The sequence below is a fragment of the Salmo salar genome, unplaced genomic scaffold (assembly GCF_905237065.1).
Source record: "Salmo salar unplaced genomic scaffold, Ssal_v3.1, whole genome shotgun sequence".
In the NCBI taxonomy this organism is placed as follows: domain Eukaryota; kingdom Metazoa; phylum Chordata; class Actinopteri; order Salmoniformes; family Salmonidae; genus Salmo; species Salmo salar.
Window position 1 is genome coordinate 110,206 of NW_025548363.1, and position 25,390 is coordinate 135,595.

At 42.9% G+C, this 25,390-nt stretch overlaps 1 protein-coding gene across 1 annotated transcript in view; it reads left to right on the plus strand.

The window, feature by feature from the left end:
• The window catches only part of LOC106591138 (C-type lectin domain family 4 member M), a 47,242-nt gene that overhangs the window by 17,530 nt on the left and 4,322 nt on the right, over positions 1-25,390 (plus strand). The window contains exons 2-6 of the mRNA XM_045712284.1: positions 1,010-1,100; positions 17,410-17,493; positions 17,573-17,755; positions 22,901-23,040; positions 23,137-23,246. Of these exons, the coding sequence (XP_045568240.1) occupies positions 17,677-17,755; positions 22,901-23,040; positions 23,137-23,246 (329 nt within the window). The 5' untranslated portion in view covers positions 1,010-1,100; positions 17,410-17,493; positions 17,573-17,676. The remainder of the gene's footprint in view (positions 1-1,009; positions 1,101-17,409; positions 17,494-17,572; positions 17,756-22,900; positions 23,041-23,136; positions 23,247-25,390) is intronic.

Here is a 25,390-nt window from a genome sequence, read left to right on the forward strand (position 1 = left end):
GTAAAAACGTGGATGTAGCAATCACAGATTGTCGCTTTATGGTTTAGGATAGGGTAAAAGAAATATATATATATTTAAGAAAATTGTGCCTAGCACTAGGATTGAACCCACAATGCTCAGAGCTGTAGCTTGCAGTTTTAGCCCATCCTCACACCCATCCTAATCACCCTGACTTGTCACGAGCTTATTAGATCAGAGGTAGTCAAACCTCTCCTCTTAGACCCCCAGCCGTTCCATGGATTTGAACTATTCCAGAACTAGCATACCTGATTCAACTTGTCAACTAATCATCAAGCCCTTGGTTAGATGAATCAGTGAGCTAGTTCAGGTCTACAGCAAAATTGTGAAATGTCTGGGGGTCTCCAAGGAAAGGTTTGAATCCCCTGTACTAGATGGTAACAGGCACGCACGTTGCCCCTAGTGGACGTTTGGAAATTGCCATGGAAATAAAATGGCTTGCCGTCACGTTACTTTACTTTTCCAAAAACGGGTTGGTAGCAAGTAATCCACTAGAGTTTGGGCTCAAAGTAGGACATTTTTATGTAAAAAATATAAAGTAACTTTTTCCAAATGTATTGTCTATCCCCTATGATGTGACATTATCAATGTAGACACATTGGGATTTTGTGTGGAACTTCTGCTTTTTTTATGTGAGTTATCTGTTGCTGGATGAATGACAAAGGAGATGATTGTAAAACAAAACAAAAAAGCACACAAACGCTCCGTCTTTTAATGTATGCAACTCGTCAGGCATCAGAAATTATTTGACTGGAGTGATACTTTTGACACACAAAAACTGATAATGATGTATGTTCTATACGATTTCAGCCATGTTCATGCGATCAGTCTGACTACCCTTAGTGTGCATTAAACCAAAACTATACATGCTGAACACGGCATTAAATATCCCTAATTCTGAACCTGTTGTGCTTTATTCTCAACAGACCTGCAGTTGTAGATTCAACATAATGTATTAAACATGTTAACCTGTGAATTCTACTTTTTATAGAACTGTGAAGAGGAAAAGCCACTGAAACAAGTCAGAGATGAGTCGAAACCAGAGGAGGGATTCTCAGGAAGAAACAGGGAAACATCCCAAGGTATTGTCTCCTGTTAAAGTTCTTCATACCAGCTCCATTCATTGGCCTTACAACTCATGTCTGCTAAATGACTAAAATGTAAATGGTTGCCACGACATACTCCACTTTTAATAACATATGACTTGGTAACACTGTCATAAATGTTTTATTAATAAGCATTTCTAAACTAAAGGTTATAAGTATAGGCTGGTTTACAGTTGGTCTATCGACATGTCTGGAGCCAGTTTTCACAGTGACATAATGAACATTATATTGTCATATGACATTAAACTTGTCCTTGCCGTTATGAAAAAGTATAAAACACAAGAACTGCTGTATTTTAAAAACGAATTTACCCTGAACAAAAAATAAATGCAACATGTAGTGTGCTGGGGACAATAAAAGGCCACTCGAAAATGTACAGTTGTGTCAAACAACATAATCCCACAGATGTCTCAAGTTTTGAGGGAGCGTGCAATTGGCACACTGACTGCAGCAAAGTCCACCAGAGCTGTTGCCAGAGAATTTAATGTTCATTTCTCTACCATAAGACGCCTCCAATGTTGTTTCAGAGAATTTGGCAGTCCATCCAACCGGCCTCATAACCACAAACCACGTGTGGGTTTTGTCATGACGTTGCCCTCTCTCTGGGTACAGCGAGCACAGTTGAACCCCCTCCCTCTGCACCAGGCCTTTTCTATGCAACATCCCCCTACCTACCTCCCCCTACCCTGGCTGCTGTGGTCAGAATGCGGTCGTAAATTCCAAAGGGAATGTCCTGCCTCACAGGCCATAGTTTTGAGACAGAATGGTTTCATAAAGAGACAAAGGAATTCTTCCACCTCTCCGGACGGGGAACCGAACGACATTTATGTTCTGGAGAAGGTATAAAAGATCGGTGAAGAATCCAGCTACGAACTGGTCCGCTTGGTACAATTTTATGAAACTCGTGAGAGACAATATTGCCATATTACCATAATAATGTTTATTTGATAGCCTCAGCTATGGGACTTACATCTAAATGGTTGTATAAAATGTATTAATAAGGATAAAGCTATTTGGAATATGTTGAGATGCTATGTACTGATGTTAATGTGAGAGAATTATATTTCTGTTCAAAGCTTAACTAAGTCATCGGCATGCCCCCAGGGACACAGACAGGACAAGGCGTCATGTGACAGCCTTTTCTACGTTCAGTATATAAACCCCCCACCCAGAATTTCTTTCTTAGACCAGGCCTCCACTCCATTATGAGTTGGCCAATAGGTTTGACCATGCATTCCTCTACTGAGCTTTAACCATACCACGTGGTTAAACTTTTAGACTATCGATACCGACAGAATAATAACAAGTCTTTGATATTAATTACTAGTCTGCAGCTAGAAATTCGGTATCATTGAACGCAAAGACCGACGAAACATCCATTCTATAACGACATGAACGGATGTCGCTTTGAAAGATCCATTCTAACCGAGAGAGAGAGAGAACGCGGACAAAAACTCTCCAACAGGACAAAAACTCTCCAACAAGGATCCCGACGACACACTGAGCGTAAATATATATATTGATTGCAATTGTTTCCGAATGAGTGAGCGTTCATGTGCAAAGGATAGCATATTAATTGTTAATATTTATCAACTCTGTTGTGCCTCCTCAGCTGCCCTGTATTACCCTTTGTTTAACAAGGCGCCATGCCGGTTTAGCCCACTAGGGCACATTACTCTACCATTTCTTTGTAACAATAACTGTTTGTATGCTTTCTGTGAATTACTTAGTTTAGTAAATAAATGATTTTAAGACAATTTATGTATGGATGACTTAGTGAAGACTGGGTTCGTGAAGATAACAACGATTTAAGACGTTTGGAATGAGACTGGAGCGAGGTAAAATACACCATTTAAACCAGAAGATAATTGGTCAGATACTATAATATAATATAATATATAATGTTATAATATAGGAAAGTTATATTAGGAAAATTATAACTTTGTAATCTGAATATTTTCCTTGGTGCCCCGATCTCCTAGTTAATTACAGTTAAACGATTAATCAGTTTAATCGCGTAATAATACTTACAGGGAGTTATTTGATAAACATGTCTTCAGTTTTAATGGTGCCCAAAGACACGACAGGGGCCTAGCCTCCACCAAACTGTACAGTTGGCACTATGCATTGAGGCAGGTAGCGTTCTCCTGGCATCTGCTAAACCCAGATTCGTCCATCGGACTGCCAGATGGTGAAGCGTGATTCATCACTCCTGAGTCCAATGGAGGCGAGCTTTACACCACTCCAGCCGGTGCTTGGCATTGCACATGGCGATCTTAGTCTATGAGCTGTTGTTGCTCATAGACTTTCCACTTCACAATAGCAGCACTTACAGTTGACCGGGGCAGCTCTAGCAGGGCAGAAATTCCACAAACTGGCTTGTTGGAAAGGTGGCATCCTATGACAATGCCACATTGAATGTCACTGAGCTCTCTGGTAATGCCATTCTACTGCCAATGTTTGTCTATGGAGATTGCATGGCTTTGTGCTTGATTTTATACATCTGTCAGCAACGGTGTGGCTGAAATAGGCAAATCCACTTTTTTTGAAGGGGTGTCTACATACTTTTGTATATCTAGTGTATTTGTGAAGTAGGTATTAACTAATATAATTCATGATCCATTTTTAATCCATAATTGTGTGTGTGTGTGTAATATTTTGTTAACTAATATAATCCATTAGTTATACGTTAACTGCAGTTCAGTAAAACATGAACTACAGTGCAATAGTGCAACTTAATGTTAAGTGTTATCCACCCAGCTTTATATCCTATTATATCCTATTCTGTTGCTGACAGTAGCATGAAACCATGAAAACAATACCTTCCTTTTCTTCTGGCTAGTCTTTCCTCCCTAGCAACTGGATCTACGTTAATCTTTTGTCTGTGCCGTGCAGCCCTCTCCTTATTAGACAACGGCATCTACAGTATAAAGATAACGTGCCTTGAAATACCTTAAAATACCATGAAATTGTTTAAAATTATAATATTATTGTGCAGAGGATTTATCACAGCATTATCTTAATTGATATAAAGTTGCTGCCAAATATATTGGCATCTTTGCACTTTTCTTAAATAATTCCCTATTTCTTCTGAAATAAGTTGAAAACAACTTTTGGTATCCACACCTTGTTATTGGATTTTAAACATTGTAGAACAACTTGTTGTTGTGTGACTTCTATTTTTTTAGCTTGTTTCTTACCATATCAAAAGAAATTGCAAGCTGGCCTTTTCAACCTCCTGTAATATATTTCTAGAGTTAAACTATAGCCCTGACAATAATGTATTTTCCCTTAGTACTTCCTGCTCCAGACCAGCTGAATGTTGATTCCGTGGAGACCACATCAGCTGCTGTTAGCTGGAGCCAGCCACCAGGATTGAACCAAACCAAACATCATTACCAGATCTCCTACCGCTGTCCAGGGACAGAACCACACATCACTACCACGTCTTCACACAGCATCACTCTCTCTGGCCTGAAACCTGGTACTGAATACTCAGTCACTGTCTGCACTGTGCTGGAAAATGGAAAGCAAAGTCAACTGGTGTTAACAACATTCACCACAGGTAAGGAAGTACCCTACTTAAGTATTATTTCTGGTGTCAAAGTTAATTAAGCTTTGACTAGTTATCAAAATGACTAATATAAATTAACTAATCATAATGGATGTGTGTCAGCATGGGATATAAAGGTACACAAATATATGATGGTGAATTCCCTAGATCTCATAATGCAGTTTGGTGTTGAAATCCATAAAGGTTGTGCAACACCCTGTTAAAACATGTATTTAGAAATATGATTTACGTAATAATGTGGATGTATAGTTTGTATACGTTATATACATTTAATCAGATTTGTTTTATTTTCATAAACTCTATGTTTTACTAAAGCCTTCACTGTTGGGCACAAGTTGGTTAAATTATTATATACTGTTACTTGAAATATGTTAGGACAGTTTCTGTTCACGTCAAATGAAATCAACTCAAATCAAATGTATTTATATAGCCCTTCGTACATCAGCTGATATCTCAAAGTGCTGTACAGAAACCCAGCCTAAAACCCCAAACAGCAAGCAATGCATGTGAAAGAAGCACAGTGTCTAGGAAAAACTCCCTAGGAAAAACTCCCTAGAAAGGCAAAAACCTAGGAAGAAACCGAGAGGAACCAGGCTATGAGGAGTGGCCAGTCCTCTTCTGGCTGTGCCGGGTGGATATTATAACAGAACATGATCAAGATGTTAAAATGTTCATAAATGACCAGCATGGTCAAATAATAATAATCATAGTAGTTGTCGAGGGTGCAACAAGGGTGTCAAGGGTGTCTGATCGTTAGGGCCAATCAAGATGGACTATGGGTGGTGTGCAGAGGGTTTCACAGGTTTTTCTGTTGTCGCTGAATAAGAGAAGGAAGATGGGAGAGAGATGTTTTTGTGGTCTGGTCCAATAATGCATTTCTTGTTGGACTGCGTATTTGACGAGTACCTTCGTCAGAAAATCACAGGAGTGGACAGTGCATGTCGCCTGATCCGTATGGTAAATGGTGGAAGGAGACAAGCCTATCCATACTATTGTTGTTTGAGGAGACTACCTGAACATGTGAAGCTTGGATATGTGAGGTGTACAGTGAGGGCATTTGTGTCCAAACCATTACATTGTGGGAAAATGGTCACGTGTCAAATGTTTGCAGACAGGAGAAGTATGGTTTTGAAGAATCTGTCAATTGAAACTGTTGCAACTGTGGTGGGGATCATACTCCGGACTTCCTTGCGTGCCCTGTTAGGGTGAAGGAGGCCGAGGTGTCAAAGGTCAGGGATGTGCAGCAGATTTGCTATGTGGAGTCAAAGGGGTAAGAGGTAACCATGTTACAATATGTCGGAGGATGCAATGCAACCAGTTGATAGTGTATTAAAACCTGTTGGGGATAGGGGGCAGTATTTGCACGGCTGGATAAAAAACGTACCCAATTTAATCTGGTTACTACACCTGCCCAGTAACGAGAATATGCATATAATTATTGGCTTTGGATAGAAAACACCCTAAAGTTTCTAAAACTGTTTGAATGATGTCTGTGAGTATAACAGAACTCCTATGGCAGGCCAAAACCTGAGAAGATTTCAAGCAGGAAGTGGCCTGTCTGAGAAGTAGTGTTTCATCTTGGCTCTTTTTATTGAAGACTCAGGATCTGTGCAATAACGTGACACTTCCTACGTCTTCCATAGGGTCTCAGAGCCCGGGAAAACGTTGAACGATATCGAGGCAGGCTCTGGCTGAAACACTTTATCGCTTTTGGCAAGTGGCCACTCAGAGTACTATGGGCTTAGGCGCGTGCCCGCTTCGACCGAATGGTTTCTTTTCCTTTGTCTGTTTATCTAAACGCAGATTCCCGGTCGGAATATTATCGCTTTTTATGAGAAAAATGGCATAAAAATTGATTTTAAACAGCGGTTGACATGCTTCGAAGTACGGTAATGGAATATTTAGAATTCTTTTGTCACGAATTGCGCCATGCTCGTCACCCTTATTTAGCCTTTAGGATAGTGTCTAGAACGCACGAACAAAACGCCGCTGTTTGGATATAACGATGGATTATTTTGGACCAAACCAACATTTGTTATTGAAGTAGAAGTCCTGGGAGTGCATTCTGACGAAGACAACAAAGGTAAGAACATTTTTCTTATAGTAAATCTGACTTTGATGAGTGCTAAACCTGCTGGGTGTCTAAATAGCTAGCCCTGTGATGCCGGGCTATCTACTGAGAATATTGCAAAATGTGCTTTCACCGAAAACCTATTTTAAAATTGGACATATCGAGTGCATAGAGGAGTTCTGTATCTATAATTCTTAAAATAATTGTTATGCTTTTTGTGAACGTTTATCGTGAGTAATTTAGTAAATTCACCGGCAGTGTTCGGTGGGAATGCTAGTCACATGCTAGTCACATGCTAATGTAAAAAGCTGGTTTTTGATATAAATATGAACTTGATTGAACAAAACATGCATGTATTGTATAACATAATGTCCTAGGGTTGTCATCTGATGAAGATCATCAAAGGTTAGTGCTACATTTAGCTGTGGTTTGGGTTTATGTGACATTATATGCTAGCTTGAAAAATGGGTGTCTGATTATTTCTGGCTGGGTAGTCTGCTGACATAATCTAATGTTTTTATTTCGTTGTAAAGCCTTTTTGAAATCGGACAGTGTGGTTAGATTAACGAGAGTCTTATCTTTAAAATGGTGTAAAATAGTCATATTTTTGAAAAATTGAAGTAATAGCATATCTAAGGATTTGAATAACGCGCCACAGGATTCAACTGGCTGTTGAGTAGCGTCCCACCTAGCCCATAGAGGTTAAGACAATCGAGGGATCTGGATACACTCATTGTGAAGAAAGTGAATTTTGTTGCATTTATAGCCACAGTGATTAATCGTACAGCACAAGTGTCTAAGAAGTCCAAGAAGCTGAACTTCGAAATAGGACTGTTGTCGATAGGAAATGTCACGCCTGTAACGGTCGTCCTATGAAGTGGACCAAAACGCAGCGGAAATATGTACACTCATCTTCTTTTATTAGGACAAAGAAGGAAAACCAAAACAAACACACGTATACAAAAACACGGCAACAGTGCCTTGTCCAGAACTTCCGGCAACAGTGCCTCGTCCAGAGTGTCCGGCAACAGTGCCTCGTCCAGAGTGTCCGGCGATAGTGCCCCGTAGAGAGACGGCCCACAGTCCGGAACCAAGAGAGACGGCCCACTGTCTGGAACCTAGTGAGACGGCCCACTGTCCGGAACCGAGTGAGACGGCCTACAGTCCGGAACCGAGTGAGACGGCCTACAGTCCGGAACCGAGTGAGACGGCCTACAGTCCGGAACCGAGTGAGACGGCCTACAGTCCGGAACCGAGTGAGACGGCCCACAGTCCGGAACCGAGTGAGACGGCCCACTGTTCGGAACCGAGTGAGACGGCCTACAGTCCGGAACCGAGTGAGACGGCCTACAGTCCGGAACCAAGTGAGACGGCCCACAGTCCGGAACCGAGTGAGACGGCCCACAGTCCGGAACCGAGTGAGACGGCCTACAGTCCGGAACCGAGTGCTCCCAGAGTCGACCTACAGTCCGGAGCTCCCAGAGTCGCCCTACAGTCCGGAGCTCCCAGAGTCGCCCTACAGTCCGGAGCTCCCAGAGTCGCCCTACAGTCCGGAGCTCCCAGAGTCGCCCTACAGTCCGGAGCTCCCAGAGTCGCCCTACAGTCCAGAGCTCCCAGAGTCACCCTACAGTCCTGTGCCTTCAGCTACGCTCTACAGTCCTGAGCCTTCAGCTACGCTCTACAGCCCTGAGCCTTCAGCTACGCTCTACAGTCCTGAGCCTTCAGCTACGCTCTACAGCCCTGAGCCTTCAGCTACGCTCTTCAGCCCTGAGCCTTCAGCTACGCTCATCAGCCCGAGGTCTCCAGCTATGCTCATCAGCCCGAGGTCTCCAGCGACGAATCATAGCCCTGAGCATTCAGCGGGGGTGGACAGGTTAGGTGGGAGAAGTAGACCTGAGCCTGAGCCACCTCAATATAGGTGGGTTGGGGAAGGGGGGGGTTGTAGCACGGGAACCGTCGGTGACGGCAGCCACCCTCCCTTTAGTTTGGGGGGATTTATTTTGTAGATGTTTTTTTTTGTGAGGTGCATCCGGGGTCTGCACTTTTGGGGGGGGTACTGTCACGTCCTGACCAGTAAAGGGCCTATTTGTTATTGTAGTTTGGTCAGGACGTGGCAGAGGGTATTTGTTTTTCATGGTTTTGTGTATATGTTTATAGAGGGTTAGTTTGTGTAGAGTGTTTCTGGGGTTTATTGGTGTATGTGTCGATATAGAGGGTGTATTTGATTTAAGTGGTTCGGGGTGTGTATGTATGTAGAGGGGTGTTTGATTTATGTGTTCCGGGGTGTTGGGTATGTTCTTGTGTTTGTATTTCTAGAGGGCTGTTCTAGTTTTGTATTTCTGTGTTGGCCTGGTATGGCTCTCTATCACAAACAGCTGTACATCGTTGTTGCTGATTGAGAGTCACATTTAGGGAGCTTGTTTTCATGCCTTATAGCTTCATGCCTTACCCCCTCAAATACCCCCTCTGTTAATCGTCGTTGTGTTTTTGTATACGTGTTTGTTTTGGTTTTCCTTCTTTGTCCTATTAAAAGAAGATGAGTGTACATATTCCCGCTGCGTTTTGGTCCTCTCCTTACGACAACCGTTACAATGCCTTCACAGGAGTCTTTTGAGCCTGTGTAGGGGCATGATTAGAATTCATTATTTCACAGAAAAGCAGGTTGATTTTGTTTAGTAAATTATTATTTCTTTCTATTTTTTGATAGTTTGTATGATATTCGATTTATTTTTACCCACGTGATTTCCTTTTTTAGGGGAATTGTTATTCACCCGCACAGTAGGTGGCAGAATGCACATGAAATTGTTGCAAACTACATTATGCCATAGAAGAAGAAGAAGATGCTCATGTGAAGTGGGAAGACGTTTTGTGTACTAAACATAGTTTTTTCCTCGAATTGGGTTTAACTGCACTCTACTTTACTCACCTTAACAAAATAAGATTTATAGTTTCATATTTTAGCGAGAGAATCATCTCAATTCGCTTGCTGCTTGGCTGGATTAACAAAGGTTCCAGATGCTTCGGCAGCTAGTTTGGGTTTGTCGGATCGGGAGCTGAAGAAGACGGTTTGGTCTGAGAGAATTTGAGGGCTTCGTTGAATTGGATTATAAATAGGTCACAGCCTTGGAACTGTTGGTTTCAACGGGTTTCTGTGAAACCATGATTAACTGCTTAGCTCCAACGGCGCCGATCGAACATTTTCAGTTTAGCACCCGGGTTTAGGTTTAGTCTGTTTTAAAATTGTATGGTGTCGTTTATTGCAGATTGAATGAAAGTGTATCATTCATTATTTTCTATATAACCATTCTATCTGTAGGTAGGAACCCTGGTCTCTGGTTTTTCCCTAGTAAACCTACCAGGTTTATTATATACTGAGTGTCCGTTTCACCATACTTACTGGATTGATTTATCTGAGCCTGTGGTGAGAGGGTTACAGTTGTTTATAAAACAGTATCTGAATTCATGCTTTCTTCCATTCCTGTGAGTCATTATGTCAAGGAGTTATTCTGCCTCTGCTTGCTTTAACTTTATCAGTAGTACAGTGTTAAACACTTTGTTATTGTGGTGAGGATTTATAATTACATTATTTTAATTTATATAAATTAATGAATATAGCAGAAAATCTTCATTCTTGTTACAACAGAAGCTGTTTTGTAATGTATGTGACTTCTGTTTTTAGTTTACTTCTGCCCACATCAAAAGGAATGTTCTACTTTGACTACTTTTCCTCCTGTAATTTATTTCTGGAGTAAAACTGTAGCTGCACTACCAATAATATATTTTCCCTTAGTACCCTCTGTTCCAGACCAGATGACTGTTGACTCAGTGGACTCCACATCAGCTGCTGTTAGCTGGAGACAGCCACCAGGATTGGACCAAACCCAACATCATTACCAGATCTCCTACCACTGTCCAGGGACAGAACCACACATCACTACCACGTCTTCACAAGGCATCACTCTCTCTGACCTGCAATGTGGTACTCAGTACACTGTCACTGTCTGCATTGTGCTGAAGAATGGAAAGAAAAGTAAACTGGTGTCAACAACCCTCACCACAGGTAAGTACCCTGCTTTAATCATTATAATAACTAGACAACTGTCACGCTTGTCGTTGGTGGAAATGGAAGACCAAAACGCAGCAGGTACGTGAATGCTCATCTTGATTTTTAATTACTCTCAAAATGAACATACAAAATAACAAACACGAAAAACGAATGAACGACAATAACAGTCTGACTAGGCACACGGCTAAGCACAGAACAATCACCCACAAATAACACATATAAACACACCCTAATATATGGGACTCTCAATCAAAGGCAGATAGACAACACCTGCCTTCAACTGAGAGTCCCAACCCCAATCAACCAAACATAGAAACACACACACTAGACTAACCATAGAATTAACTAAACATAAACCAAAACCCGGAAATACTAAATCAAACACCCTTTACACAAACACACCACCCCGAACCACATAAAACAAATACCCCCTGCCACGCCCTGACCAACTACAAAACAATTAACCTTATATACTGGCCAGGACGTGACAGTACCCCCCCTTAAAGGTGCTACCCCAGAAGCACCTTAACAAAAAATAACCCCAAGCAACAAAAAAGTCCCCTTTTCTAAAGGGAGGGAAGGGAGGGTGGCTGCCGTCAACGACGGCACTGTGCTACACCCCCCCTCCCCAACCCACCTATTTCTGGAGGTGGCTCTGGTTCCGGCCGTTCCAGGCTGTTGGGCCACTCTGGCATCGCCGAGGGGCAGTCGGGCCAGTCTGGCATCGCCGGGGGGCAGTCGGGGCAGTCTGGCAGTTCAGGACAGTCTGGGCAGTCTGGCAACTCGGGACAGTCTGGGCAGTCTGGCAACTCGGGACAGTCTGGGCAGTCTGGCAACTCGAGACAGTCTGGGCAGTCTGGCAACTCGGGACAGTCTGGGCAGTCTGGCCACGCCGGCAGTTCAGGGCAGTCTGGCCACTCCGGCAGTTCAGGGCAGTCTGGCCACTCCGGCATTTCAGGGCAGTCTGGCCACTCCGGCAGTTCAGGGCAGTCTGGCCACTCCGGCAGTTCAGGGCAGTCTGGCCACTCCGGCAGTTCAGGGCAGTCTGGCCACTCCGGCAGTTCAGCGCAGTCTGGCCACTCCGGCAGTTCAGCGCAGTCTGGCCACTCCGGCAGTTCAGCGCAGTCTGGCCACTCCGGCAGTTCAGCGCAGTCTGGCCACTCCGGCAGTTCAGCGCAGTCTGGCCACTCCGGCAGTTCAGCGCAGTCTGGCCACTCCGGCGACTGTTGACTGGCGGGCAGCTCCGACGACTGTTGACTGGCGGGCAGCTCTGACGACTGTTGACTGGCGAGGCTGGGTTTACGCACTTGCAGTTTAGTGCGGGAGCGGGAACAGGACGAGTCGGACTGGGTGGACGCACTTCCGGGTCCGCACGAGAGACAGGAGCTGGAAACCCAGGGCTATGGAGGCGCACAGCCGGTCTAGATCTTACCTCCTGCACAACCCGCCTTGGCTGGATGGAACTAGTAGCCCTGTACGAGCGGGGTGCTCATACAGGGCAGACTGGGCTGTGCAGGGGCCTGATGGTAGCCGTGCGTAGAGCGGGAGTTGGGTAGCCTGGTCCTCGGAGGCGTATCGGCGACCAGATGCGCTGCGCAGGCATCCTCCTACCAGGCTGGATGCCCGCCCTAGCACGGCACCTGCGAGGGGCTGGAATAACTCGCACCGGACTGTGCGTGCGTATGGGTGAGATAGTGCGCTCCTCAGCGAAACATAACGCTCTCCACCCCATACGCTCCTCCATATAACCACGGGTAGCTGGCTTCCGGCTCTTCCTTCGCCTAGCCAAACTACCCGTGTGCCCCCCAAAAAAAATTATTGGGGGTGCCTCTCGTGCTTCTCCTTCAGCGCGTCCACTCTGGCCTCGTACCACCGCCTCTCTGCCTTGGCTGCCTCAATTTCCCACTGCGGGCGGCGATAATCCCCAGCCTGATGCCAGGGTCCGGCCCCGTCCAGAACTTCCTCCCAAGTCCACTTCTCCCGCCAGTCCAACTCGAACTCCGTCTGCTCCTTCCTCTGCTGCTTGGTCCTTTGGTGGTGGGTGATTCTGTCACGCTTGTCGTTGGTGGAAATGGAAGACCAAACGCAGCAGGTACGTGAATGCTCATCTTGATTTTAATTACTCTCAAAATGAACATACAAAATAACAAACAGGAAAACGAACGAACGACAATAGCCGTGTGCCTAGTCAGACTCTTATTGTCGTTCGTTCGTTTCTCGTGTTTGTTATTTTGTATGTTCATTTTGAGAGTAATTAAAAATCAAGATGAGCATTCACGTACCTGCTGCGTTTTGGTCCTCTTCTCTCCAGTACGACATTTTCAAGGATGAGTACGACTTATTCTATGACAACAACATACTTATTTATTTTAACTAATCATAATGAATGTATCAGCATGGGATGTAAAGGTACAGTATCTTCCCTGGTGTGAAATATATGATGGTGAATTCCCCAGATCTCATCATGCAGTTTGATGCTTAAATCATTAAACCTTTTTCATAATATTTCAATTACTGCTTGCTCCCAATTCCTGTGAGTCATTATGTCAAGCTGTTGATCTGCCTCTGCTTGCTTTAACTTTATCAGTACTACAGTGTTAAACACTTGTTATTATGGAGAGGATTTATAATCACACCATTCTTTTCTTTTATATTAAAAAAAATTGGTGTGGCGGCAACAATTTAGCAGCGACGCAGCGCAATACAGCAGAAACCCCTAAACTTCTGTTGTGACTCCTGTTTTTATTTCCTCCCATATCTAAAGGAATTGCAAGCAGCCTTTTCTAATTTTCGACTACTATTCTACTTATCTTCCGGTTGTTTATTTCTGGAGTTAAACTGTAACCCTGACAATAATGTATTTTCCCTTAGTACTTCCTGCTCCAGACCAGCTGACTGTTGACTCAGTGGACACCACATCAGCTGCTGTTAGCTGGAGCCAGCCACCAGGATTGGACCAAACCCAACATCATTACCAGATCTCCTACCACTGTCCAGGGACAGAACCACACATCACTACCACATCTTCACACAGCAACACTCTCTCTGACCTGCAAGGTGGTACTCAGTACTCTGTCACTGTCTGCACTGTGCTGGAAAATGGAAAGAAAAGTCAACTGGTGTCAACAATCCTCACCACAAATAAGGCAGTACCCTACTTAATTATTATGTCTGGTGTAAAACTTTGACTAGTTATCAAAAAGACTAATGTAAATTAACAAATCATAATGGATGTGTCAGTTTTACATTGCCAAAACACAAACACAATGTCATCGCTCCCAGAAAAGGGAACTAACAAAGATAATCACTTCAACAACAAAATACAGAAAGGGTTTCAAAAAGGGTTCTGAAAGACACCATGGGGGTTCCCACTGAAAGATGGCAAAGCCACTAGTAAGGGGTTCTGAAAGACACCATGGGGGTTCCCACTGAAAGATGGCAAAGCCACTAGTAAGGGGTTCTGAAAGACACCATGGGGGTTCCCACTGAAAGATGGCAAAGCCACTAGTAAGGGGTTCTAAAGACACCATGGGGGTTCCCACTGAAAGATGGCAAAGCCACTAGTAAGGGGTTCTGAAAGACACCATGGGGGTTCCCACTGAAAGATGGCAAAGCCACTAGTAAGGGGTTCTAAAGACACCATGGGGGTTCCCACTGAAAGATGGCAAAGCCACTAGTAAGGGGTTCTGAAAGACAGCATGGGGGTTCCCACTGAAAGATGGCAAAGCCACTAGTAAGGGGTTCTAAAGACACCATGGGGGTTCCCACTGAAAGATGGCAAAGCCACTAGTAAGGGGTTCTAAAGACGCCATGGGGGTTCCCACTGAAAGATGGCAAAGCCACTAGTAAGGGGTTCTAAAGACACCATGGGGGTTCCCACTGAAAGATGGCAAAGCCACTAGTAAGGGGTTCTAAAGACACCATGGGGGTTCCCACTGAAAGATGGCAAAGCCACTAGTAAGGGGTTCTGAAAGACACCATGGGGGTTCCCACTGAAAGATGGCAAAGCCACTAGTAAGGGGTTCTAAAGACACCATGGGGGGTTCCCACTGAAAGATGGCAAAGCCACTAGTAAGGGGTTCTAAAGACACCATGGGGGTTCCCACTGAAAGATGGCAAAGCCACTAGTAAGGGGTTCTAAAGACACCCACCATGGATGCCCACTAAGGTTTACCTCTGAAATGACAAACTAAAAGAAAAACCTACACCAACTCAGGATCTGGAGTAAAAGGAAATGGAGCTAAATAAACAGGAGTTTCTGTCTAAATGCCATGACAACCCTAACATGAGGTGTAGGTCTCCCAACATCCCTCCATCTGATGCACTGGACCAGCAGCTCTTAAATACCAGCAGGACCAGCAGCTCTTAAATACCAGCAGGACCAGCAGCTCTTAAATACCAGCAGGACCAGCGGCTCTTAAATAGCAGCAGGACCAGCGGCTCTTAAATACCAGCAGGACCAGTGGCTCTTAAATAACAGCAGGACCAGCGGCTCTTAAATAACAGCAGGACCAGCGGCTCTTAAATAGCAGCAGGACCAGTAGCTCTTAAATAACAGCAGGACCAGCGGCTCTTAAATACCAGCAGGACCAGTGGCTCTTAAATACCAGCAGGACCAGCAGCTCTTAAATACCAGCAGGGCCAGCAGCTCTTAAATACCAGCAGGGCCAGCAGCTCTTAAATAACAGCAGGACCAGCGGCTCTTAAATACCAGCAGGACCAGCAGCTCTTAAATACCAGCAGGACCAGTAGCTCTTAAATAACAGCAGGACCAGTAGCTCTTAAATAACAGCAGGACCAGCGGCTCTTAAATACCAGCAGGGCCAGCGGCTCTTAAATACCAGCAGGGCCAGCGGCTCTTAAATACCAGCAGGGCCAGCGGCTCTTAAATACCAGCAGGGCCAGCGGCTCTTAAATACCAGCAGGGCCAGCGGCTCTTAAATACCAGCAGGGCCAGTAGCTCTTAAATACCAGCAGGACCAGCGGCTCTTAAATACCAGCTGGACCAGCACAGCTGTAACACATACTGACTAACGAGGTGACTCCAATCAGAGCGCAAAACCTAGTGAACCTCTAAATGGATAGAGGAACCGAAACCCCTAACAGAACCGAAACCCGTAACAGTCAGCATGGGATGTAAAGGTCCAGTATCTTCCACGATGAGAAATATATGATGGTGGTGAATTCCCCAGATCTCATAATGCAGTTTGGTGCTGAAATCAGTGAATTTTGTTTATAATACAGTATCTGAATTCATGCTTTCTTCCATTCCTGTGAGTCATTATGTCAAGGAGTTGATCTGCCTCTGCTTGCTTTAACTTTATCAGTAGTACAGTATATACACTTTGTTGTTGTGGAGAGGATTTAGAATTACAACATTCTTTTCATTTATACATTTATTTTTGGTGTGGCGGCAACAATCGTGCAGCGGGACAGCACCGTTACTAAATGAATATAGCAGAAACCCTTCATTTTTGTTACTTTACAAATCCAACTTCTGTTGTGACGTCTGTTTTTAGCTTATTTCTTTCCATATCTAAAGGAATTGCAAGCAGCCTTTTCTACTTTATTACTACTATTCTACTTTTCCTCCTGTAGTTTATTTCTGGAGTTAAACTGTAACACTAACAATAATGTATTTTCCCTTAGTACTTCCTGCTCCAGACCAGCTGACTGTTGACTCAGTGGACACCACATCAGCTGCTGTTAGCTGGAGCCAGCCACCAGGATTGGACCAAACCCAACATCATTACCAGATCTCCTACCGCTGTCCAGGGACAGAACCAAACATCACTACCACATCTTCACACAGCATCACTCTCTCTGACCTGCAATGTGGTACTCAGTACTCTGTTACTGTCTGCACTGTGCTGGAAAATGGAAAGCAAAGTAAACTGGTGTCAACAACCCTCACCACAAGTAAGGAATTACCCTACTTAAGTATTGTTTAGTGTCAAAGTTTATTCAATTTTAGTTATCAAAATGACTACCTGCCTCTACCTTACCCCTACCTACAGTACCCTCTGTTAATATTGAGACTACCTGTTGTTACCTTACCCCTACCTACAGTACCCTCTGTTAATATTGAGACTACCTGTTGTTACCTTACCCCTACCTACAGTACCCTCTGTTAATATTGAGACTACCTGTTGTTACCTTACCCCTCCCTACAGTACCCTCTGTTAATATTGAGGCTACCTGCCTCTACCTTACCCCTACCTACAGTACCCTCTGTTAATATTGAGACTACCTGTTGTTACCTTACCCCTACCTACAGTACCCTCTGTTAATATTGAGACTACCTGTTGTTACCTTACCCCTACCTACAGTACCCTCTGTTAATATTGAGGAAACTCAAATTAACTTTGAGCGCTGTAATTCACATTTTTACATTGCAAACAGTAACAATTATTTTTCATGCCAATAAAGGTAGCGGATCCAAACAAATAGGTTCTGGAATCCATCAGTCCAAAACAGAGGTGCTGTTCCTGTTTCTGCAGGATCCAGCTCAAATAAAACATTGATACAGTAAAACACATTACCAATTATCTGACTTTAATAACTTCTGATTCAGTACATTTTCAGTGGTGGAAGAGACCCTCCAGAGTTGCTGCAGTGTGTGTTCTACTGGCTGTCATCATAGGCCTGTGGGATTCCTGTAAGTGAAAAAATAAAATAAAAATTTGAAGTCAATGTTTTGACTGTTACACATTTTGATGGACTTTTCCCTTTTACAGATATAGAAAGAGACCGGTTACAGAATAGTCTAAATACCAGGACCACTGAGAGAGACCAGCTACAGAATAGTCTAAATACCAGGACCACTGAGAGAGACACGTTGATGAAGAGTCTGAACACTACAACTATGGAACGTGACCAGCTACAGAAGGAGACAGATAGACTGAACTGGAAGATCAACGGTAAGGACAGCCACCCCAACGTTTTGGTAGTTGACCTGTTATTGCACACCCAATCATACTCAAGAAGTATTGTCAGCGCTAACTGTGGCCATTAGGAACAGTAACAAATTACAGGAACTGTGTTTTGCTGGGGCGCTCAAGACATGCCACAGGAGGTCATCAGAACCACCTACCTAGAACTCCCTCAGATTTTGTTTTGTCAGTCAAGGAAGTTTTATATATATATAATGTAGTTCTACATCTTATCATTCACTGTGGCATCTTTTAGAATTCACCAGTGGCCTTGTGGTTAGTGTCCACCCTGAGATTGGATGTTTGGGAGGTCGATCCCCTACCGAGTCATATGAAAGGCTGTAAAAATGTTACCCAATGAGTGTCTGCTTGGCACTCAGCATTAAGGAGATAAATTAGAGGTAAGGTCCTACGATAGACTAGTGTCCAGCGGGTGTATTTTATAAAACATTTTTTTATTTAAACAGGATCAACTAGGACCAAGGTCTCATTTGCAGTAGAGCCCTGTTTTCAATACAAATAAAAACACACATACAGTGGAAAGAAAAAGTATGTGAACCCTTCGGAATTACATGGCTTCCTGCATAAATTGGTCCTAACATTTGACCTGTTCTTCATCTAGGTCACAACAATAGACAAACACAGTCTGCTTAAACTTTTAACACACAATTATACATTTATGTCTTTATTGAACACTGTGTAAACATTCACAGTGCAGGATGGAAAAAGTATGTGAACCCTTGGATTTAATAACTGGTTGACCCTTCTTTGGCAGCAATAACCTCAACCAAACGTTTTCTGTAGTTGCGGATCAGACCTGCACAATGGTCAGGAGGAATTTTGGACCATTCCTCAGGACTGACTGGGCCACTCTAGAAAGCGTATTTTCTGTTGAAGCCTTTCGGTTGTTGATTGACTTCTGTGTTTTGGGTTATTGTCTTGTTGCATCAACTTCTGTTGAGCTTCAATTGGCGGACAGATAACCTTACATTCTCCTGCAAAATGTTTTGATAAACTTGGGAATTCATTTTTTCCATTGGCGATAGCAAGCTGTCCAGGCCCTGAGGCGATAAAGCAGCCACAAACCATGATGTTCCCTCCATCATACTTTAAAGTTGGAATGGGGTTTTGATGTTGGTGCTGTGCCTTTTTCTCTACACATAGTGTGTGTTCCTTCCAAACAATTCAACTTTAGTTTAATCTGTCCACAGAATATTTTTGCTGTGGAACATCCAGGTGCACTTTTGCAAACTTCCGACGTGCAAACTGTCCTCCCATGAACACCATTCTTGTTCAGTGTTTTATGTATCGTAGACTCGTTAACAGAGATGTTAGCATGTTCCAGAGATTTCTGTAAGTCTTTAGCTGACACTCTAGGATTCTTCTTAACCTCATTGAGCATTCTGCTCTGTGCTCTTGCAGTCATCTTTGCAGGATGGCCACTCCTAGGCAGAGTAGCAACAGCACTGAAATTTCTCCATTTATAGACAATTTGTCTTAACGTGGACTGATGAACATCAAGGCTTTTAGAGATACTTTTGTAACCCTTTCCAGCTTTATGCAAGTCAACAATTCTTAATCTTAGGTCTTCTGAGATCTCTTTTGTTCGAGGCATGGTTCACATCAGGCAATGCTTCTTGTGAATAGCAAACTCAAATTTTGTGAGTTTTTTTTATAGGGCAGGGCAGCTCTAACCAACATCTCCAATCTCATCTCATCGATTGGACTCCAGGTTATCTGACTCCTGAATCCAATTAGCTTTTGGAGAAGTTATTAGCTCAGGAGTTCATATACTTGTTCCAACCAGCACTGTGAATGTTTAAATTATGTATTCAATATCAATACAATAATTTGTGTGTTATTAGTTTAAGCACACTGTGTTTGTCTATTGTTGTGACTTAGATGAAGATCAGATCAAATTTGATGACCAATTTATGTAGATATCCAGGTAATTCCAAAGGTTTTACATACTTTTTCTTGCCACTGTATGCACAACTACACAGACACAATACATATACGCCTTAAGAAAAACAATCACAGTTAACATTTAAAAGATCAGAAATCAATTTTTTGACCATCAATTCTAATAGTTTTTTGTAAATTGTTCCACATGTAAGGTGCATCACCACTGAAGGGGCATTTTCCGATCTGTGTAGAAACTGGGGGGATCTGAAGTGTAATGTAATTCATTGACCCAGTTTTATAATTAGTAATTCTAGAAGAGACTAGAGATGTCAGATACATTGGAAGTGTTTACTTGTACATGAAGCTGCCTCACACTACAGAAACAGGAGCAGGAGACTAGATCCAATGAGCTGTTCTGGCCTCTCACAAGACAAGGCTCATGCAAAGCTACCTACATATTCAATGTGGGAATAAATAATAGTTGCAAAGTTATGTTTAACTTGAAAATGTCACTGAACAAAAATATAAATGACAACATGTAAAGTGTTGGTCTCATGAGCTGAAATAAAATATCCCAGAAATGTTACATATGCACAAACAGCTCAAATGTTGTGCACAAATTTGTTTACTTCTCTGTTAGTGAGCATATCTCTTTTTCCAAGATAGTCCATCCACCTGACAGGTGTGGCATAAGAAGCTGATTAAACAGCATGATAATTACACAGGTGCACCTTGTGCTGGGGACAATAAGAGACCACTCTAAAATGTGCAGTTTTGTCTACAACACAATGCCATCAATGTCTCAAGTTGAGGAAGCATGCAATATGTATGGTGAATCCAATAATGTCGACCCGAGCTGCTGCCAGAGAATTTTATGTTAATTTCTCTACATTAAGCCACCTCCAACGTCATTTTAGAGAATTTGGCAGTACGTCCGACCGGCCTCACAACTGCAGACCATGTGTAACCACGCCAGCTCAGGACCTCCACATCTGACAAATTCACCTGCCACCCGGACAGCTGAGGAAACTATGTGTTTGTACAACCAATGAATTTCTGCACAAACTGTCAGAAATCGTCTCAGGGAAGCTCATCTGCATGTAGCAAGGATCTGTACACATTTCCTGGAAGCTGAAAATGTCCCAGTTCTTCCATGGCCTGAATACTCACCAGACATGTCACCTATTGAGCATGTCTGATATGCTCTGGATTGACATGTACAACAGCGTGTTCCAGTTCCCGCCAATATCCATCAAGTTTTCACAGCCATTGAAGTGGAGTGGGACAACATTCCACAGGACACAATCAGGTTGATCAACTCTATGTGAAGGAGATGTCTCACGCTGCATGAGACAAATGGTGGTATTCTGATCCACACCCCTACCTTTAAGACGTTCCGCCAGCGGAACCCCGTTCCGCCAGCGGAACCCCATTCCGCCAGCGGGACCCCTAGCCAACAGCCAATGGGATAGCAGGGTGCGAAATTCAAAACATCAGAAATCTCATAATTCAATTTTCTCAAACATACGACTATTTTGCACCATTTTAAAGATACACTTCTCCTTAATGCAACCACATTGTCTGATTTCAAAAAGGCTTTACAGCGAAAGCAAAGCATTAGATTATGTTAGCACACCACCTAAACAAGAAAAGCCACACAGCCATTTTCCTAGCAAGGAGAGGCGTCACAAAACCCAGAAATACAGCTAAAATTAAGCACTAACCTTTGACGATCTTCATCAGATGACACTCATAGGACATCATGTTACACAATACATGTATGTTTTGTTCGATCAAGTTCATATTTATATCAAAAAAAAACTTTTTACATTGGCACGTGATGTTCAGAAAATGTTTGCCTCCCAAAACTTCCGGTGAATGTGCACATTCATTTACAGAAATACTCATCATAAACTTTGACAAAATATATAACAATTATTTAAGAATTATAGATATACTATTCCTTAATGCAACCGCTGTGTCAGATTTTAAAATAGCTTTTCAGCGAAAGCACATTGTTCAATATTCTGAGTACAGAACTCAGCCATCAATGCAAGCTATACAGCTACCCGTCAAGTCATGGCATCAATAAAATTCTAGATTAGTGTTATAAATCTTTCCTTACCTTTGATGATCTTCGGCGGAATACACTCGCAGGACTCCCACTTCCACAAGAAATTTTCATTAGTTTGATAAAGTCCATAATTTATGTCCAAATACCTCCGTTTTGTTGGCGCATCCAGAACACTATTCCAAAGGCACGATGCGGGAGCGCAATTCAATAGACGAAAAGCTCAAAAGTTCTATTCCCGTTTGTAGAAACATGTCAAACGATGTTTACAATCAACCCTTAGTGTGTTTTTAACATAAAAAGTTGATAATATTCCAACCGGACAATAGCGTATTCATTACAGAAGAAAAATAAAAATGCTAGCCAATGCGTGAATGCGCATGAAGTGACTACATGACCTCAGACAGTCCACTGTTTGAACCGGCTGTTATTCCCTGAAAATTCATCATAGAAGCCTCGAACAACTTTCTAAAGACTGTTGACATCAAGTGGAAGCCTTAGGAAGTGCACAATGACCCCACAGACACTGTAGTTTCATAAGCAATGGTTTGAAAGATTACAAGTGTCAGATCTCCCACTTCCTGGTTGGATATTTCTCAGGTTTTGCCTGCCGTATGAGTTCTGTTATACTCACAGACATCATTCAAACAGTTTTAGAAACGTCAGAGTGTTTTCTATCCAAATCTACTAATAATATGCAAATATTTGACTCTGGGCCCAAGTATTAGGCAGTTTACTATGGGCAGGCTTTTCATCCGGCCGTGAAAATACTGCCCCCTATACCTTAACAGGTTTTAAGGTGTCTGAGACCAACAGATGCATATCTGTATTCCCAGTCATATGAAATCCATACATTAGGGCCTAATTCATTAATTTAAATTGACTGATTTCCTTATATGAACTGAAACTAAGTAAAATCTTTGAAATGGTTGCATGTTGAGTTTATATTTTTGTTCAGTGTAACAGCTAAAGGCAAACAGGCAATTCACACAAACGACTGCTGTGGGAAATCACCAGAACATATTCATTATTTCCTAAAGCTGCAAGGTGGAATCTCAATCAGCTCATTGGAAGGGTTCATTAGCTTTATCTGTGTCATGTTTTTCTTATTTTTCATTACATTCAAGTGTCAAATATGGTAAATGTCAAACTTCTAGGGTCCTGTCCTGAAGGATGGAGAAGGTTTGGCTGCAGCTGTTACTACATCTCTACTGAGGGGAAATCCTGGGAGGAGAGTAGACAGGACTGTCTGGAGAGAGGAGCAGATCTGGTGATCATTAACAGTGAAGAGGAACAGGTGAGAGGGAGAGAGAGAGAGAGAGAGACAGAGAGAGCTACTTTATTTATTAGTCCATCATGTATTATTAACAATGTGTTTTCTGTGCCACAACAGACATTCATCAAAGGGTTAGAATCACTCATTTTTGCCTGGATTGGTCTGGCTGACTCTGTTACTGAGGGGACCTGGAAATGGGTGGACGGAACCCCACTGACCATCCAAAAGTAAGAGACTACTGCTGTATAATAACACTGACCATCACAAGGTAAGAGACTACTGCTCTATAATAACACTGACCACCCCAAGGTAAGAGACTACTGCTCTAATAACACTGACCACCACAAGGTAAGAGACTACTGCTCTATAATAACACTGACCACCGCAAGGTAAGAGACTACTGCTCTATAATAACACTGACCATCCCAAGGTAAGAGACTACTGCTGTATAATAACACTGACCCCCCCAAGGCAAGAGACTACTGTACTATAATAACACTGACCACCCCAAGGTAAGAGACTACTGCTCTAATAACACTGACCACCACAAGGTAAGAGACTACTGTACTATAATAACACTGACCACCGCAAGGTAAGAGACTACTGCTCTAATAACACTGACCACCACAAGGTAAGAGACTACTGCTCTAATAACACTGACCACCGCAAGGTAAGAGACTACTGTACTATAACACTGACCACCGCAAGGTAAGAGACTACTGTACTATAATAACACTGACCACCACAAGGTAAGAGACTACTGTACTATAATAACACTGACCACCGCAAGGTAAGAGACTACTGTACTATAATAACATTGACCACCCCAAAGTAAGAGACTACTGCTCTAATAACACTGACCACCACAAGGTAAGAGACTACTACTCTATAATAACACTGACCACCGCAAGGTAAGAGACTACTGCTCTATAATAACACTGACCATCCCAAGGTAAGAGACTACTGCTGTATAATAACACTGACCACTCCAAGGTAAGAGACTACTGATCTATAATAACACTGACCCCCCCCAAGGCAAGAGACTACTGTACTATAATAACACTGACCACCCCAAGGTAAGAGACTACTGCTCTAATAACACTGACCACCGCAAGGTAAGAGACTACTGTACTATAATAACACTGACCACCGCAAGGTAAGAGACTACTGCTCTAATAACACTGACCACCGCAACGTAAGAGACTACTGTACTATAATAACACTGACCACCGCAAGGTAAGAGACTACTGTACTATAATAACACTGACCACCGCAAGGTAAGAGACTACTGCTCTAATAACACTGACCACCGCAACGTAAGAGACTACTGTACTATAATAACACTGACCACCGCAAGGTAAGAGACTACTGTACTATAATAACATTGACCACCACAAGGTAAGAGACTACTGCTCTAATAACACTGACCACCCCAAGGTAAGAGACTACTGCTCTAATAACACTCACCACCCCAAGGTAAGAGAATACTGCTGTATAATAACACTGACCACCGCAAGGTAACAGACTACTGCTCTATAATAACATTGACCACCCCAAAGTAAGAGACTACTGCTCTAATAACACTGACCACCACAAGGTAAGAGACTACTGCTCTAATAACACTGACCACCGCAAGGTAAGAGACTACTGTACTATAATAACACTGACCACCGCATGTTAAGAGACTACTGTACTATAACACTGACCACCGCAAGGTAAGAGACTACTGTACTATAATAACACTGACCACCGCATGTTAAGAGACTACTGCTCTAATAACACTGACCACCGCAAGGTAAGAGACTACTGTACTATAATAACACTGACCACATCAAGGTAAGAGACTACTGATCTAATAACACTGACCACCCCAAGGTAAGAGAATACTGCTCTAATAACACTGACCACCCCAAGGTAAGAGACTACTGCTCTATAATAACACTGACCACCGCAAGGTAAGAGACTACTGCTGTAATAACACTCACCACCCCAAGGTAAGAGACTACTGCTGTATAATAACACTGACCACCGCAAGGTAAGAGACTACTGTACTATAATAACACTGACCACCGCAAGGTAAGAGACTACTGATCTAATAACACTGACTACCACAAGGTAAGAGACTACTGTACTATAATAACACTGACCACCCCAAGGTAAGAGACTACTGCTGTATAATAACACTGACCACCCCAAGGTAAGAGACTACTGCTCTATAATAACACTGACCACCCCAAAGTAAGAGACTACTGCTCTAATAACACTGACCACCCCAAAGTAAGAGACTACTGCTCTAATAACACTGATCACCCCAAGGTAAGAGACTACTGCTCTAATAACACTGACCACCCCAAGGTAAGAGACTACTGCT